This window comes from Lycium ferocissimum, chromosome 3 (assembly GCF_029784015.1).
Source record: "Lycium ferocissimum isolate CSIRO_LF1 chromosome 3, AGI_CSIRO_Lferr_CH_V1, whole genome shotgun sequence".
In the NCBI taxonomy this organism is placed as follows: Eukaryota; Viridiplantae; Streptophyta; class Magnoliopsida; order Solanales; family Solanaceae; genus Lycium; species Lycium ferocissimum.
Genome location: NC_081344.1, coordinates 2052472 through 2067404, shown reverse-complemented (window position 1 = coordinate 2067404; position 14933 = coordinate 2052472). Strand labels below are relative to the sequence as shown.

Sequence of the window (14933 nt, the reverse complement as noted above, 5' to 3'; positions counted from 1 at the left end):
GGATAAATGCTGACTGAATATAGTAATTGACATATGACTTTGGTTAAAAAGCGATGTGATCGTTGCAAAACCTAGAGACTAATATAGAATAAATTACAAAGTTAAGAACCAGTTATGGTGTATAATATGAACAACAAAGGGGAAGTACTAGAAAACAAGCTCCTCAATTTCATGTCCTTGATCCTAACTTAACTTTGCTTTAAAGTTCTTTAGTTACTATTAGTGAAAGCCCAGGTGACCAATCTATACATACATACATATATATATATAAAGGAGAGACAATGCCCGGTGACATGGCATAGCTCACAAGCCAGCATTTGTATTTATCTAATTTCTCCTTCTTCTTTTTTTTGCCATTTTCTCCTTTAAAAATGCGACTTAAAAAACCTCCAGCCAAAAAATAAAACCGTACTTTGTTTTAATACCGACACCAACATTCGTCTCCTTAATAAATTTTATGTAACTGAAAAGAAACGTTCCTCACCAAAACCTACCGCTTCTTCTCCTCTTCTTTCCCTTTTCCATTTCTCTGTTCCATCGAATTGTCTTTTTCCTATTCCCATATTCTGATTATGTTTGCACACTTGATTATTTGGATTTAGGGTATAACGTGGCCTTTCCCTGAAAACTTTTGCTTTGGGGGATTTCTTTATTTCCAGGTTCTTTTTTCCCCTTTGGGTAGGTATTGTTGGTAATTGTATTATAGATATTTTAGCTTTCTTATCGCAATTTTCTTTGTTCAGATTTTTCTATTTAATTTGCTTGATCGAATGGCTTACTGGATAATTTTCGGACACTCCTCTTTTCAGGTTCTAACTATTGCTTTGTACCATCAAGCATCCATTCTCTCCTCAACAATTGTGAGCAAATCTAATCTCACACATTTGTGATTTTTGATTTCAACTTATATTTTTAGATTTGTTAAATTATTCTGCTGAAATGCTTCACTTATTTGTTGTTATTGGGTTGAATAATTCGATATTTCCTTTTGTATTCTAATTATTTATAGCTTTGTAACAGAGATGTGGAGGAGTGCTCTTCTGAGCATTGGGATGGACATAGCGTAACGCTACCAAAAGGACACGTTTCGGGTCTCTTGAGGAGGGTTTCTCTGCCAACTTGGGGTCTAAAATGCCATCGTGTTTCAAGTGACAAGTGGATACTTCTTAGTACACTCTAATACATGTTGTTGGATATACCATTGTTCTGTTTATCCACTCCTTTAATACATGCCAGAAACCTCTTCATGTTGAACGTTACTTAGATTCCACTGGAAATTTCCACACCTTGAGGGAATGGGAAACTGAATTTTGGGAGTACCTTCCGGTTTGAAACCATTATTTTAAGCGAACCAACTAGAGTTATCTGTGAGTCCGATCCACTAAGCAGAGTCAGAAGGAGGTTTCTTGAAACAAGAATCCAGCATGACAATATGTGACAAACCTCTTCAGGAGGTCGGCTGTAATCCAGCGGATTCCGTCTAGTAATGATCTCCATAATAAGATTTTCAAAACTATAGGCATCACTTTTTTCACTCAACATGTTAGTGCTACCATATTCTGGGGCAACATAATTGATAGAAAGGGGGAAATTTGCAATTTTCTTTCCACGAGCAACTTAATATTCTTCCTGATTGCAATTTATCTATTCAAATCTGTCTGCTTAGTTGAATCATTTTTGCATTGAACTCCTCTTCCAAGTTTTAACAATTTCTCTCTACGATCAAGTCTCGGTTCTCTCAAAAATTGTGAGCAAAGCTAATCTCATACACTTGTGCTTTCTGATTTCAACGGGTCTTTTTAGATTTGTTAAATTATTTTGGTGAAATGCTTCACTTTTGTGTTATTATCTGGTTGAATAATTCACTATTTCCTTTTGTATTCTAATTATTTATGGTTTTGTAGTAGAGATGTGGACGAGCGCAAAATAAGGGCCTACAAAGGTCATTCTTGAAACTTTCGACGGTTCAATTATACATGAGGTGCTATATTCTTCTATTAGAATTTATTTTTGTTGTTATATAGTTGCACTACAAAAAAATGAGTAATTTACGAAAGTTGAAAGTTGCAATTTGTGGGAGTTTTAGCCTCCTCAAGCAATTAGCGGAGTCTAAAACTCCCGCGAATTGCAACTTTCAACCTCCGCAAATTACCTTTTTTTTTGTAGTGTTTATTTTGGGTAATGAGGGAAAAGCGAATTTTGAGCTTTCAAATGTGATATATTATCACCATGTGCGATGAATTTCTTTGTCGTTTCATGAAGCTTGATTGGAGAGGGCCTACAGAGATGTGATCAAGGTTAGAACAAGGGCCTGTAACGGTCACTCTTGAAACTCCATTGGTTCATTAAACTTTAGGTATATATTCTTCTGCTTTTTATTTTAGTTATTTTGGCTTTTCTGGGTAACGAGGGACAAAATGATATTCTTACTTTTAGAGTAGATGTATCACAAGTATGTGCCAATAACTTGCCATGATTACATAGAGCTTGCTTTGAGAGGGTATTATGATAATGTCTGTCATTAAGATTTTTTTTCCTTATCCATTCCCTTTGTTGATTATAGATGACTTGGGATCTTAACTTATACTCTTTCTTATTTGATTTAACCGTAAGATTTTATTGTTCACATTGGAGGTCCAACTGGTATTGGAAGAGCTGGAGAATCTATTTATGGTATTTAGAGGCCTAATGACTTTGTGGCTACTTTTATAGCACCAGTTAAGAATTCCAAGTAGATACCCCTGTTACTAAGTTTCTTAGCAATTCATGTCCTTTGAGATGACTTAAGCTAGAGTGTATTACAATTTTGTTTTGGAATGTTTCTTCTGTTGCAGGTCTTCAATGAAAGACGTAAGAACTGTCAGAAAATGAAATATTGATGTTCAAATATTCACAATCTGTGAGTTGGTTTAATTTTCATCTTGGAGTCGGTTTTTTATATTCTTCATTTGACGCAACAATTATAGTTCTTATTAAGAAGCTTTCCAAGCTAGGATTATGATCTTTGCTTTATGTTAGAATCTCATAATTCTACTATTTATACTTGCATTCGTGAATATAATTGAAAATGAAATCCTTATTGCAGATAATGTTAGCTTCTTTCAGAAAATTTCTAAAAGTTTTTACTCTAAAGGTTTTTTCCCTTCACTTTCTCCCTTCTCTCTTTAGTATTTTTGTTGATTCTTTATTCTAATAGTTCCCTTCCTGATTTTGAATTTCATATCAGGGTGTGGATAGTGGGATCAATCTCTCATTCCTACTACTTATCCCTTTCAAAGTGTGAGGAAGATATCAGTGGAGTAGAGCTTAAGAAAGAATTTAGCAATTTGATCCTAAATGTATCGAGTATTATCTCGAATTCTCGATTATGGAAAATCCTTTGGCTCTCTGTTATATCTTCATTGTTTTGCACTTTCACCTATGATTGTGTTTTTCCGTCTTGTGTTTAGTACTATAGCTAATGACACGAAGACGTAGGAACTTTGTTTCTTTAATGTTAATGTATCTCCTATTAATAAAGTTTTTTCTTATTAAGTAGATTATCATTTCGAAAAATTTACTCAAATTTTGATGCTAGAGTAGAATTAAGTCATCCAACGATCCAGTAAGAGATCGATGTTAGTATTAATCCTTATTATATTTTCATATGTGAATTTAGTCAAGGAGGTTTCTTTCCCCCTCCCCCTCTTTCCCTTTCTCTCGGACAAGTTTGTGTACAATTATACTTAATTTATTGGTGCCTTGATGTTAGCAAGTATGCCAAAAACTCTATGAGAAGGTATTGTGTTTAGCGAATGAGTCTGTTTAATTATAGATCTATATTAGAGCAACAACTCCTAAAGTTAAAGTGATAATTGTCTCTTAGTAAAAAAAAAAAAAAAAAGTGGTAATTGTCTCTTAGTAGGAAAAAAAAGAAGTGGTAATTGTCTAGATATTAAATTCTGTTTGAAGCATATGTTATTCTTTTCCTGAAGTTGGTTGCTATTTTATGTAGGGGAGTCTTAAGTGTGTGTAAAGAGCATGGGCGTCACAAGACTTTAAATATGATCCCTATTTGGCAAACTGTTTCACCAATTAAGATATATTATGAACACTATGATGCAACACAACAGGAAAAGTTCAATAAAATTTTGATGTAAACCTTCGGAAAAATGAAATAGCAAAAGGTGAAATATAATTCTAAGAAAATAAAAAAGAGATTGGAAAGTTACCAGAAAAATGCATCATTTACTATCATATCCAGTCTTTAGTGCTTCCAGAATTGCTACTGGTGCTGCTCCAACCTTGGTGGTTGGCAAGGCTTCAATCCACTTATAAAAAGTACTATTCTTGGATTATAGTCTTTTCAAAATTTTATTTAAGGTTTTCGTCCCTATTTTCTATGAATGAGTTATTAGCTTTTTGTTTTCGTACTAGAATTATGAATATGGCTGATTATTAAAGAATAATTTTTTTTACCAAAATTAAAACATGGACTACTTAACATTCTTTCGATACTCGCGCAGGTAAATTTACTAGTTTCAAATATAACTACTGATTTCACAAAGGTACAAAGAACAGTCAAGATGTTGCAGATGCATGATGATGAAGATTGAGTATTTCATGGAACGATTTAAGACTATGCCTCACGAGAGAAGGATGAACAAAAAGCAAATGCAGTCACATAAAAAGAGATAAATTAACCTCACATTTGCAAATTATTAAGATGCAGAACCAGCATAAAGGGTTAGGCCTCATTTCTTTTCATTAAGATTAAACTGAATGCGAAATATCGCGAATGATTAAGTTGTTGTCTCTAGGGTACGAACAACCTTTGAATGATTAAAATTTGTTTGTTTTTCAATATACGAATGTGCATAATGTATTTATTTAAACATAATAAATATACAATTTAAATTAAAAAGTAACTAAATAGTAGAAACTAAATATAAATTTAATAAAAAAAAATATTATTTGATAAAAAAAAATGAAACATTTATGTTCACTAGTAATGGTGGAGATGTTTTGCAATCGTGGTGGGTGGTGAGTGGGGGTGGAGGGGTGAGCGGGTGGTTGGGGGTAGTGGGGAGTGGGGAGTGGGGGTGGGGTTGGTGGTGGGAGGTGGGGGTAGTGGGGAGTGGAGGTGGGTGGTGTGGTGTAGGGTTTGGTAGTGGGGTTGGTGGGGAGTGGGGGTAGGGTTGGTGGTGGGAGGTGGGGGTAGTAGGGTGGGTGGTGTGGGGTAGGGGTTAGTGGTGGGGAGTGGGGGTGGGTGGTGTGGGGTGGGATTGGGGTTGTTGGTGGGGTCGGGTTGGTGGGAAGTGGGGGGTTGAAGTGGAGGGTGGGTGGGTGGTGGGGCGGGGTTGAGGTGGATGGGTGGGTGTGTGGTGGGGTAGGGTTGAGGTGGAGGGTTTGGGGTTAGGGTTGGAACTAGTGATAAAAAAGCTCCATACAAAAATACTTCTTACTGATATTAAGACTTGGTTCAAGATCTTAATGATTAAGACCTATTCCGACCCAATAAGTGCTTAGATCTTAATGCAAACAAATACACTTAATGGCTTAAGTCCAATAAGTGCAAACAAATGAGGCCTAATCTTTGGATCGAGAGGTGCGGTTACCGGTTGACGTGAACCTAGTAAAATATTTGCCAAACTTTATATATATATTAAGAAATTTGCTAAATATTTATAAATATTTGACTGTAAATCCTATGTAGTATTAGCTTGAGATCGTTGTAGGGATCATAAACTTCAAATCTTGATTACGCATCTATCCCACCTTTGTTGCTAGAACTCTTCAAAAAATACTGATGGGCACATGTCTCATGCTCCAAAAAATAGTACATTTTTGGAGAATCCGACAAAGGCCGGAGAGTCCAAGCCTGCAAGCAACATAGATGCCCATAGACTGACCCAAAATCCAAATTGACAACGTAGGAGGATGACAGAAGGCTAACTCATTAGCATTCTGGTAAAGGCCCTAATGGATTCATCCAAAGTTACAAACTTTACCAGGAAATAACTAAACTTAAGAGGATGAAAAGCAAAACGATACCATAACCAGAACCTAAAGAAAGTAGTTGCAAAACTCCATTACAACAGAAAACAAATGCTAGCAGAAGGGAAACCCAGAATTTAGAAAATTACTATAAGTTCTATAGAAACAACCAGAAACAAAAATAAATGAATACACTTAAAGAGAGGTCATTAAAGATGGATAGTAACATGGTGAGCAAAAGTGGAAGAAGTAGAGGATGAACAGTGGATCCATCTCTTGAAATTCTAGCTTTCCTTCTTCACAATTTTCAGGAAATGAAAAAAAATGGTTCTTAACGTAACAGTTCTGATTTTATTTGGTCCTTAATGTATAAATATGATAGAATATAATAATTTGGTCCTAAATCATATAACTAAAGATAATTACTACTTTTGATATAAAAATAAAATAAAAATTGAGGCCCCACGATCTTTCTCCATACATAATCTGCTTGGCCTAATTGAAGACATTGTAGGTTTCATTCCATACTTTATTGAATATATACACCATAAAATTGTATTTTCTTCGAGCTCTATCCTCGTTGAAAGTTTTCACACGACTCTTCCAAGTTAGTTAAGCATTGGGATAAGACACTATTATCCCGAACTATCTTAAATTCTTGTAACCTTACCTTTCCACAAATCCTATAACTCCCTAAAATTTATTTAAAGCTAATAATTACTTTCTAAACGCCGGTGCCCACTCTCATATGGGAGAGTGACACACTCTCTCGCTGCCACATGTGTATTTATTTGTTTTTTTTTTTTTTAGCTTACGTGTCAATTTTTTTAAAAATAAAAATAAAAAACTGAATTTTCATTTAAAAAAATGAGTTTTAAAACCCTTTTTTTTTTAAATTTGAAAATTCAATTTTTTTTTAAACCCATTTAAAAAAAAAAACTGAAAACATGGATTAAAAAATTGAATTTTCTTTTAAAAAAAAGATTTTTAAAACCCTTTTTTTTAAAAAAAAAAAAACAAAACTGAAAAATGATTTTTTTTTTAAATATGGAAAACTTGATTATTTTTTTAAAATGTCTTAAAAAATCTTGATTTCATTTTCTTAGGACACTTTTATTTTTCAAATAAAATTCGGAAAAAGTGTTTTTCTTGTCAAAATGTGAAAAAACTGAATTTTTATAAAATTTTGAAAAAATTAATTATTTTCTTAAAATGTGGAAAACCCGTTTTTTAAAACTAAATGTGGAAGACTAGATTTATTTTCAAATTTTAAGAAAATGCAGATTTTTAAGAAAAAAAAAATTAAGTTTTCCCCTTTTTATGTTTCGCACTCTCTCAAAGAGAGCGAAACACACTCTCCTTGCCACGTCAGCGTTTAGGGGGTAATTATTCTGTTTTAAATAAGTTTAGGGGGTAATAGGACCCAGGAAAAAATAAGGTGTGTCGTAGCAACTTCGGGTATAGTTCAGGAGGTAATAGTGCCTTATCCCAATTTTTATGTATAGCTTGACAACTAACGTGCAATGCGCATGCCGAGGACCTTCATTTATTTTGACGATGAAAAATACTAGAGAAAAATACACTGTATGTTAATTGGGGCAATAATGCTAACAAAATTGACCCATTTCTTTAATTCTTACAAAAATGACCCAAACTTTTCTCTCTCTCACTCTCTCTCGCTCTATGCTTTCTTATATGTTTGTATATATTGGTATATATTGATATAAGTGTCTGTATATGTTTGTATATTTTGGACTATTTTTTGTAATGTAAGTTTTAGGCTTTTTTTTGCAATGTAAGTGACCAATTGATATATTTCTTAAAATTTCCCAAAATACTATAGTGATTACCTTTAGTTACATGGCTAAAGACCAAAACTGATTACTTTTTAAATATATTAAATTAATAACTATTTCTATGATATTAAATATATTAAGGGCCAAATGAATCAAAACTCATACATTTAGGACCTTTTTGATAATTTTCTCTCACAATTTTTCCAAACCAAAGTTAAAAAATCTTCACCCTTCACGGCCGTGTCATAAAAATGAGACTTTTACAGCTCCGGTGGAAGAACCCGGCGAATATATCATCATCATCAAACACTCCGCTTTCATTTGGCCCATTCAATTCCACAACCCAAACCCGTTGGAAGAAACCCGCTAACACAGCCCAAACCCGCCTCGAAACCCGTACCCGTGACCCGAATCTCGACAAACTCACAGCCCAATACCGGAAACTCAAACTCATCCTCAACCTCTACGACGTCGTATCTTCAAGAAAACGCGGTCCTTTTGTCTCAGTTCAGTCACTCTCCAAATGGGTCCCACATGCCGGAATTAACACCATTACAACCGGTGATCTTTTACGGAAATACCCTCATATCTTCGAGGTATTTACACACCCTGTTAGGAGAAATTTATGTTGTAAGTTTAGGGATAAATTTGTCATTTTGCTGAATCAAGAACATGATGTTGTGTTAAAAAATGAAGATGAGAATGTGATGAGGATAAAGAAGATTTTAATGATGTCTGTTAATGGGAGATTACATTTACATGCTCTTAGATTGATGAGGACTGAATTGGGTTTGCCTGAAAACTTCAGGGACGAGATAATCATTAAGTATGATGAAGTTTTTAGGATGGTAGATTTAGAGATTGTTGAGTTAATTGATAGAAATGAGAGTTTTGGGGTGGCAAAGGTTGAATCTTGGAGGAAAAAAGAATATACTGATAAATGGTTGAGTGAATTTGAGGTTAAATATGCATTTCCTATTCATTTCCCTACGGGGTTTGTGAAAGAACCTGGTTTTAAGGAGAAATTAAAGAATTGGCAAAGGCTTCCTTATGTTATGCCTTACGAAAGAGAATCCGAAGTTGTTCGAAAGCGTACATTTGGAGGGATTGAGCGGTATGAGAAGCGAGCTGTGGCGATTATTCATGAGCTTTTGAGCTTGACTGTTGAGAAGTTAGTGCCAGTTGAAAGGTTGGCACATTTTAAGAAGGATCTCGGGATTGAAGTTAATATTCGTGAGCTGTTGTTGAAGCATCCTGGGATATTTTATATATCTACTAAAGGGATTACTGAGATTGTTTTTCTTAGAGAAGCATATAGTAAAGGGTGCTTGATTGAGCCGAACTCGATTTATGACTTGAGAAGAAAACTGTTGGAGCTTCTCTTGTTGGGAAACCGTCATACAAGAGAGTTGGCAGTGGAAAGGGAAGTGAAGGATGAAAGTGAAGACATGACAGAAGATGAAAATGGATGGGAAAGCAGGGAGGGCGACTTTGTTGTTCCGATTTTAGAGAGTTTTACTGATGATAACAACGACAGTTAATGGTTACTTCTCTAAGGCAGAGTTGATTGGCTTTCTGAGATGGAAATCAGTGAAGAGAGTCTAGATACTGTAAGCTGGAATTTTCTGCAAACTGAGAATTGATGAAAGGGCATTTGGTATTAGTTTTAGCAAATGAGAAAGCGGTCATATTTGGGCTTCTCTACTGTATTATACTTGTCAGGAACCTTTGTTATTTCAGTTGGTGCCTGTGCTGAAAGATTTTGGATTCTTCGCGTGTTTCAATTATGATAGTTCCAACTAGAATGTTTAACTTCTCTAAGGCAGAGTTGATTGGCTTTCTGAGATGGAAATCAGTGAAGAGAATCTAGGTATTGTGAGCTGGAATTTTCTGCAACTGACAATCGGTGAAAGGGCTTTTTTTTTCTTTCTTTTTTGATAAGCATCATCACACCTGATTAAAAGGCTTTCGGTATTAGTTTTAGCAAATGGGAAAATCACTAATATTTGTGCTTCTCTGCTGTGTTATACTTTCCGAGAACCTTTGTTATTTCAGTTGGTGCTCTGTGCTGAAAGATTATGGATTCTTTATTGTCTTCAATTATATGTATAATCTCTAGCATTGTTGTAGCTCTTCACTCTGTTAATATCTGAAAAATGCATATTCCAGTTCTATTTCTACCAGATTTTGTTAACTTGCATTTTGTTCTTCCAAGTCAATCTATTAAACTGTGAAAAGGAAAAGCTGACCTAGTGGTGTAGAGCAATTTTAGGAATTTGTTTGTTTTGCTAGCTTTTCGACGTCATTATAATCACCAGCTAGAAAGCTGGAAATCATTTTTACAAAGAGCCATACGGTTAAAGAGCTCTTTGAAATAGGATATAGAGGTTAGGTGTCTAATTTTATTGCTAGTAGGAAACTAGAAAGTGCCTAACATAACCCATCCTTGACTTGTTATTTTTGAATTGGATCACTTCATTTCTTATTCAGATTTGATCCACACGAGGAAGGGAAAACTTTTTGAAGTGTGCGATCATAACTATTTTTTGATGCTTGTGACTTGTATGGTTTAGGGATGATTGAAGACCCTTCCCAATTCCAGATAACTTTGCAGAAACAACTTCCATGCCATGGCATAGAATGGCGTCTGGTATAATATTTTTGGAGTAATGCACGTTTCTTTCTGTTTCTTCTAGTGGATGGAATTGAATTCTGTTATGTCAATAGAATTTGTCCTTCTACCGAGGACTAGTCTAGTTTTCAAATGCAGCTTAATTATGCCTGCTGATTTTTGAACCAGATTGTTGAAGCGTATAATCCTAGCTCAAAAGCAGGACAGAATCAAATGGACTTCTCTACCACTGCAACTTGGTTTCACAAGGTGGAAGTTTGAAGCTTTAGCCCTGCAAAGACTCGTTGACATAAGGTGTCTTCAGTGCAGCAGAAGTGGTTCATGGTGAGGAACGGAAGGGCAATTTGTTGGATGATTATGTCATACTTCACAGCAGCAACTAACTTTGGAAGATGGAGCTGCGTAAAGCAAGGACATATTTATTGTATATAATTGTAGAAGACACAATTCAGCCCCAAGGATGTTCCATTTGTAACAAAAAATACACATCAAACAAGCTTTGTTTTCCTGCAGTATTGAACTGACTGTTGCCGTCTGTTGGTATCGATTTTGCTTCTTTCCCCACAAATTATAATAGGAAAGAGAGCATATACGCTCAAGCTGGGTAGTAGTGGCATGGTAAAAGTTTATCCGCACTTGATCTTTGCTCAAGTATGCTTCAACCATTGCACAATTGGGGAGATCATGAAGGCCTCAACTTCTCTGAGGCAACCTTCTTAGGACCTCATGTACCACTTGTTTACATAGCTTGACTATCAATCAACAATTTCAAACACATCATAGGATTGATGACATATGTAATAGTTAGAAAGATTGCCACAAGGACCAGTCAGTCCCAACTTTAAAGTACTACTTTCATGCAAATTTTGTCGTGGGAGGTGATCTATATCAGAGTTGTATTGATTTAAGCTCTTTGGAATCAACCTTTAAAGTTCTTAGCATTGAACCATTGTATTTTATAATTGTGGTTTCAAATTTACTATTTGTTGCAATTTTAGCGGACTTTTACACATAAATCTATGTTCCACCTCGAAAGTATTAGATTCAGATGACCTGATGCTGCACAAATACTCCCGAACTTTGTGAAATGGTTCAAATATATCATTAGTTAATCATTGGGGTTAAACATAGATTTGTTGTTACCAAATTGGAATTAACAATTTGAATAGAAGAAAATAACCCTGCGAAGATTTTTTGTGTGTAATTTTTCGAATCTTTTACGTGTAAGAGTTAAAATTTCTTATAAAAATGACATAAAACATAAAATAAATTTGTAAATGACTATAAAACCAATTGCCACTTGTAGCCTTATTGAACCTCAAATTGGGCTAAATGTGCTCCTATTCAGCCTCTGTGAATAGTGTAGATTTGTTCAATCACAAAATAAAAAATTACATTACTTCAGCTAAAACAATTAAGTCCTCAAAGTTTAAGCTTTTTATACGCCATCACATGATTCATTTAAAAAGTCGTATATTATACTTTCTTTTCGGATGTGCTTGCGTTGTATTTATTTTAATTTTATTATTAGTATAAGATAGTCCATTAACAACAAAAGATTGTCTAAAACTTTTCAAAATATTTCTGTTCAAGAACACCATTTATTTATTAAAGGAATAAATAAAAACATCTCCTCAGGAAGACCATATTTCTTTTATTTTATAAAAGATTAATTCTATTTCTTAAGTGTCCAAACAAACACTACTTACTACTTCGCGGTGAAACTTGAGGTACGTAAACCTGGTGGGGAATAAGTATCATATATCAAAAGTTGAGGGGAATTTAAACAATTTCCCTAGTTTTTGGGAACTATAAAAGGAGGAGCTAAGCTCCCATAACTAGGGTTTTCAGTGTTTGTGGCTGCGAAATGGGAGAAGAAGTAGTATTTAGAGACATAAGAAGATATTACTGTCATTTTTGTGGGCTTTGTCGCTCTAAAAAGTCCTTAATCGCCTCTCATATTCACTCTCATCATCAAGTACGTTTTTTTCTGTAAAATTTTCGTTCTTATTATGTTTTTAATATAGATCTACTATTGTGGTTGTTTGTCTGAGGTAATTTGTAGTGTACAGTTGATAATATGTTTGTATTACACTAGTATTATTGTTGGTATAGGTCGGTGCTCGCTCTTATTTGCTTATGGGATACCAAGTGTTGTATTAGTAATTCAGAGTTTTATATGGGTATTGATTTTTCTTATTCATCAAACCAAACTAGAATGTGGGGGTCCAGAATACTGGTGTAATATAAATTGGGACAGAGGAGTCGTTGTTTGTTCATATAATCAAAGATTTTCTTGTGGTTGAGCTTAAATTTTTAATTGTGTATTTGGAAAGGGGCGTACTGATGAAAGGAAGGCTGAAATTTGTGTTGTTTATTGAATAGGATGAAATGGATAACAGAAAGATGAAGCAAATGAAGATGCAAAGAGAACAGATGGCTCAAAAATGAATGCTTGTGAAGAATGTGGTGTGAGCTTTCAGAAGCCTGCCCATTTGAAGCAACATATGCAAAGTCATTCACTTGAGGTATTGTAACTTTTGTGTGTGCTTCTTGTTGCATATCTTTCATAGGTCTTCGTTTTTAATGTTGCTTGGCACTTGTTACTTTGCTAAGAGTTTGATTTTCAGATTATTTTCGTTAATAAGCCTTCATATTTTCTGGTTTGTTGTCTTTGTATGGATTTAACACTAATGACTCTGCAGATTGAGATTATGTGAGAAACATTATGGAATTATGTGAAGGTGTGATGCGTTGGATCCCAAATAAAGAACTCCAAAATGCAAGAGGCAGGTATATTTCCTTGACTGGATCAGTATCAGGAAGGGGGACCTCCTGAGAAGCTCCATCAAGTGAGGCCTCAATCACGCCTTATAATCTTGGTGCTTCGAGACTCCCCCCATCCCTCCCCGCTTTCCCCAAATACAAAAACTTCTCTTTTTTCCATTAGCATATGTGCACTTTGGTCTAGGACTTCCAAAGATTGAAACATTCTTGAAATAATTTCTTCTTGATATTTTGCATGAACAGAGACCATTCGTATGTCATGTAGATGACTGCCAGTCCAGCTACCGTAGAAAAGATCACTTGACAAGACATCTCTTGCAGCACCAAGGGAAGTTATTTGAATGTCCTGTTGATGGCTGCAAAAGCACATTTAGTTTTCAAGGCAACATGACTCGTCATGTCAAAGAGATGCATGACCAGTCTGCCTCCCCTGATGTCGATCATCCGAAGCAGTATGTCTGTTCAGAAGCTGGTTGTGGAAAGGTGTTTAAATATGCGTCCAAATTAAGGAAACATGAAGATTCTCATGGCAAGTCAAACATAAAAAATCTAGTTTTCTGTGAAGTTTTAATATTTTATACTTTTCTGGTATTGAAGACTTTCAATAAGATGAATAGCACCATGATTTGCCCTGTATCACTGCAGTTAAGTTGGAGTCGGTGGAGGCGCTGTGTTTAGAGCCAGGATGTATGAAACATTTCACAAATGAGAAATGCCTCAAGGAACACATAGAGAGTTGCCACCAACATGTTGTGTGTGAAATATGTGGGAGCAAGCAATTGAAGAAGAATATTAAGCGGCATCTTCGCACACATGATGAAGGGCCTGTATCGGCGAGAATAAATTGTGAATTCGAGGATTGTCAGCACACTTTCTCCACCGTAAGGGACTACTACATTTTATTATATGTCATTGAAGTTTCGTTCTGTTAAATGTGCAGTAGTATGATTGATGTAGAAAGCAATAGTAATTCATTACAAGTCTTAACCAAAGTCAGCACTGTGTCAAGTTGTTACTAAGCAACATTTTTAACCTTTATTTTTTTCTTGAAAATACAGAGGTCAAATCTTGCTCAACACATCAAAGCCGTGCACATGGGGGCTAAACCATTCTCATGTAGCATTTCCGGTTGTGGTATGAAATTTGCCTTCAAGCATGTGAGAGATAAACATGAAAAGTCAGGCTGCCATGTTTATACTCCTGTAAGTAGAATGTATTTGTTGATCGAAAGCGCAATATGTCACTTGCGTCAGTTTTGCTTCTAATATTCACGAGCGACTTAAAATGTTTTTTATTGTCTTCTATAGGGAGATTTTGAGGAGGTTGATGAGCAATTCCTGTCTAGACCAAGAGGCGGTAGGAAGAGGGAGCCTACTCTTTTTGAGTCAATTATGCGGAAAAGGATTACACCACCCTCTCTCGTGGTTACACTCAGTGGAATCAGCTGATCAACTCTGAGTATTCTAGGGCGGTTGTTTAGCGGATTCCTAGCGTTGTATATGTGTTCACAAGTTAAATTTAGCGAACTACATGTTATATAATATAATGGAGAAGTGTTGTATCCTAAACTGGCTGAATCTTTCCTACATTTCATTGTACCTGTTTTATTTGTAAAGGGCAAAAGTCATGGGCAGCCTCTTAAACTTTTTCACAGAACAGAACTAGAATATAACTTGGTAGTTGTTTACGGGATGTCGATGAAACAAATAGCTGCTACCTGAATGCTTGTTTTAGGATTGTTT

The 14933-nt window shown here is 35.2% G+C and overlaps 2 protein-coding genes and 1 long non-coding RNA gene across 8 annotated transcripts; all 3 read left to right on the top strand.

Annotated features, from left to right (window-relative positions):
- The first annotated feature begins 376 nt into the window (after nucleotides 1-376).
- Nucleotides 377-4219, top strand: LOC132049203 (uncharacterized). Of its 3 annotated transcripts, none has more exons than XR_009413066.1 (6): nucleotides 377-678; nucleotides 810-860; nucleotides 1021-1981; nucleotides 2263-2356; nucleotides 3086-3133; nucleotides 3227-4219. It is a non-coding gene; the product is annotated as an uncharacterized LOC132049203 (long non-coding RNA). The 3 variants fall into 3 exon arrangements; XR_009413064.1 differs by having other exon boundaries at nucleotides 2263-2899; XR_009413065.1 differs by having other exon boundaries at nucleotides 3086-4219.
- A 3721-nt stretch (nucleotides 4220-7940) lies between these two features.
- On the top strand, nucleotides 7941-11100 carry LOC132049202 (protein ROOT PRIMORDIUM DEFECTIVE 1). 4 transcript variants are annotated; one of them, XM_059439911.1, is made up of 3 exons: nucleotides 7941-9642; nucleotides 10346-10422; nucleotides 10573-11099. In XM_059439911.1, exon 1 carries the CDS (start codon nucleotides 8024-8026, stop codon nucleotides 9311-9313), a length of 1290 nt encoding a protein of 429 aa, XP_059295894.1. In that variant the 5' UTR covers nucleotides 7941-8023; the 3' UTR covers nucleotides 9314-9642; nucleotides 10346-10422; nucleotides 10573-11099. The 4 variants fall into 4 exon arrangements, with proteins under 4 accessions (XP_059295894.1, XP_059295892.1, XP_059295895.1 ...); XM_059439909.1 differs by having other exon boundaries at nucleotides 10346-11100; XM_059439912.1 differs by lacking the exon at nucleotides 10346-10422 and having other exon boundaries at nucleotides 10596-11097.
- A 1156-nt stretch (nucleotides 11101-12256) lies between these two features.
- LOC132049201 (transcription factor IIIA) lies at nucleotides 12257-14791 on the top strand. Its single transcript, XM_059439907.1, is given in 7 exon segments — nucleotides 12257-12382; nucleotides 12790-12799; nucleotides 12802-12932; nucleotides 13435-13720; nucleotides 13837-14072; nucleotides 14250-14393; nucleotides 14499-14791. Coding segments are annotated over 7 exon segments (1059 nt in total). The 5' UTR covers nucleotides 12257-12271; the 3' UTR covers nucleotides 14640-14791.
- Nucleotides 14792-14933: the final 142 nt, after the last annotated feature.

Excerpts from the sequence above, each read along its gene's own strand:
- LOC132049202 (XM_059439909.1), top strand. The coding sequence starts at position 8,024 with ATGAGACTTTTACAGCTCCGGTGGAAGAACCCGGCGAATATATCATCA.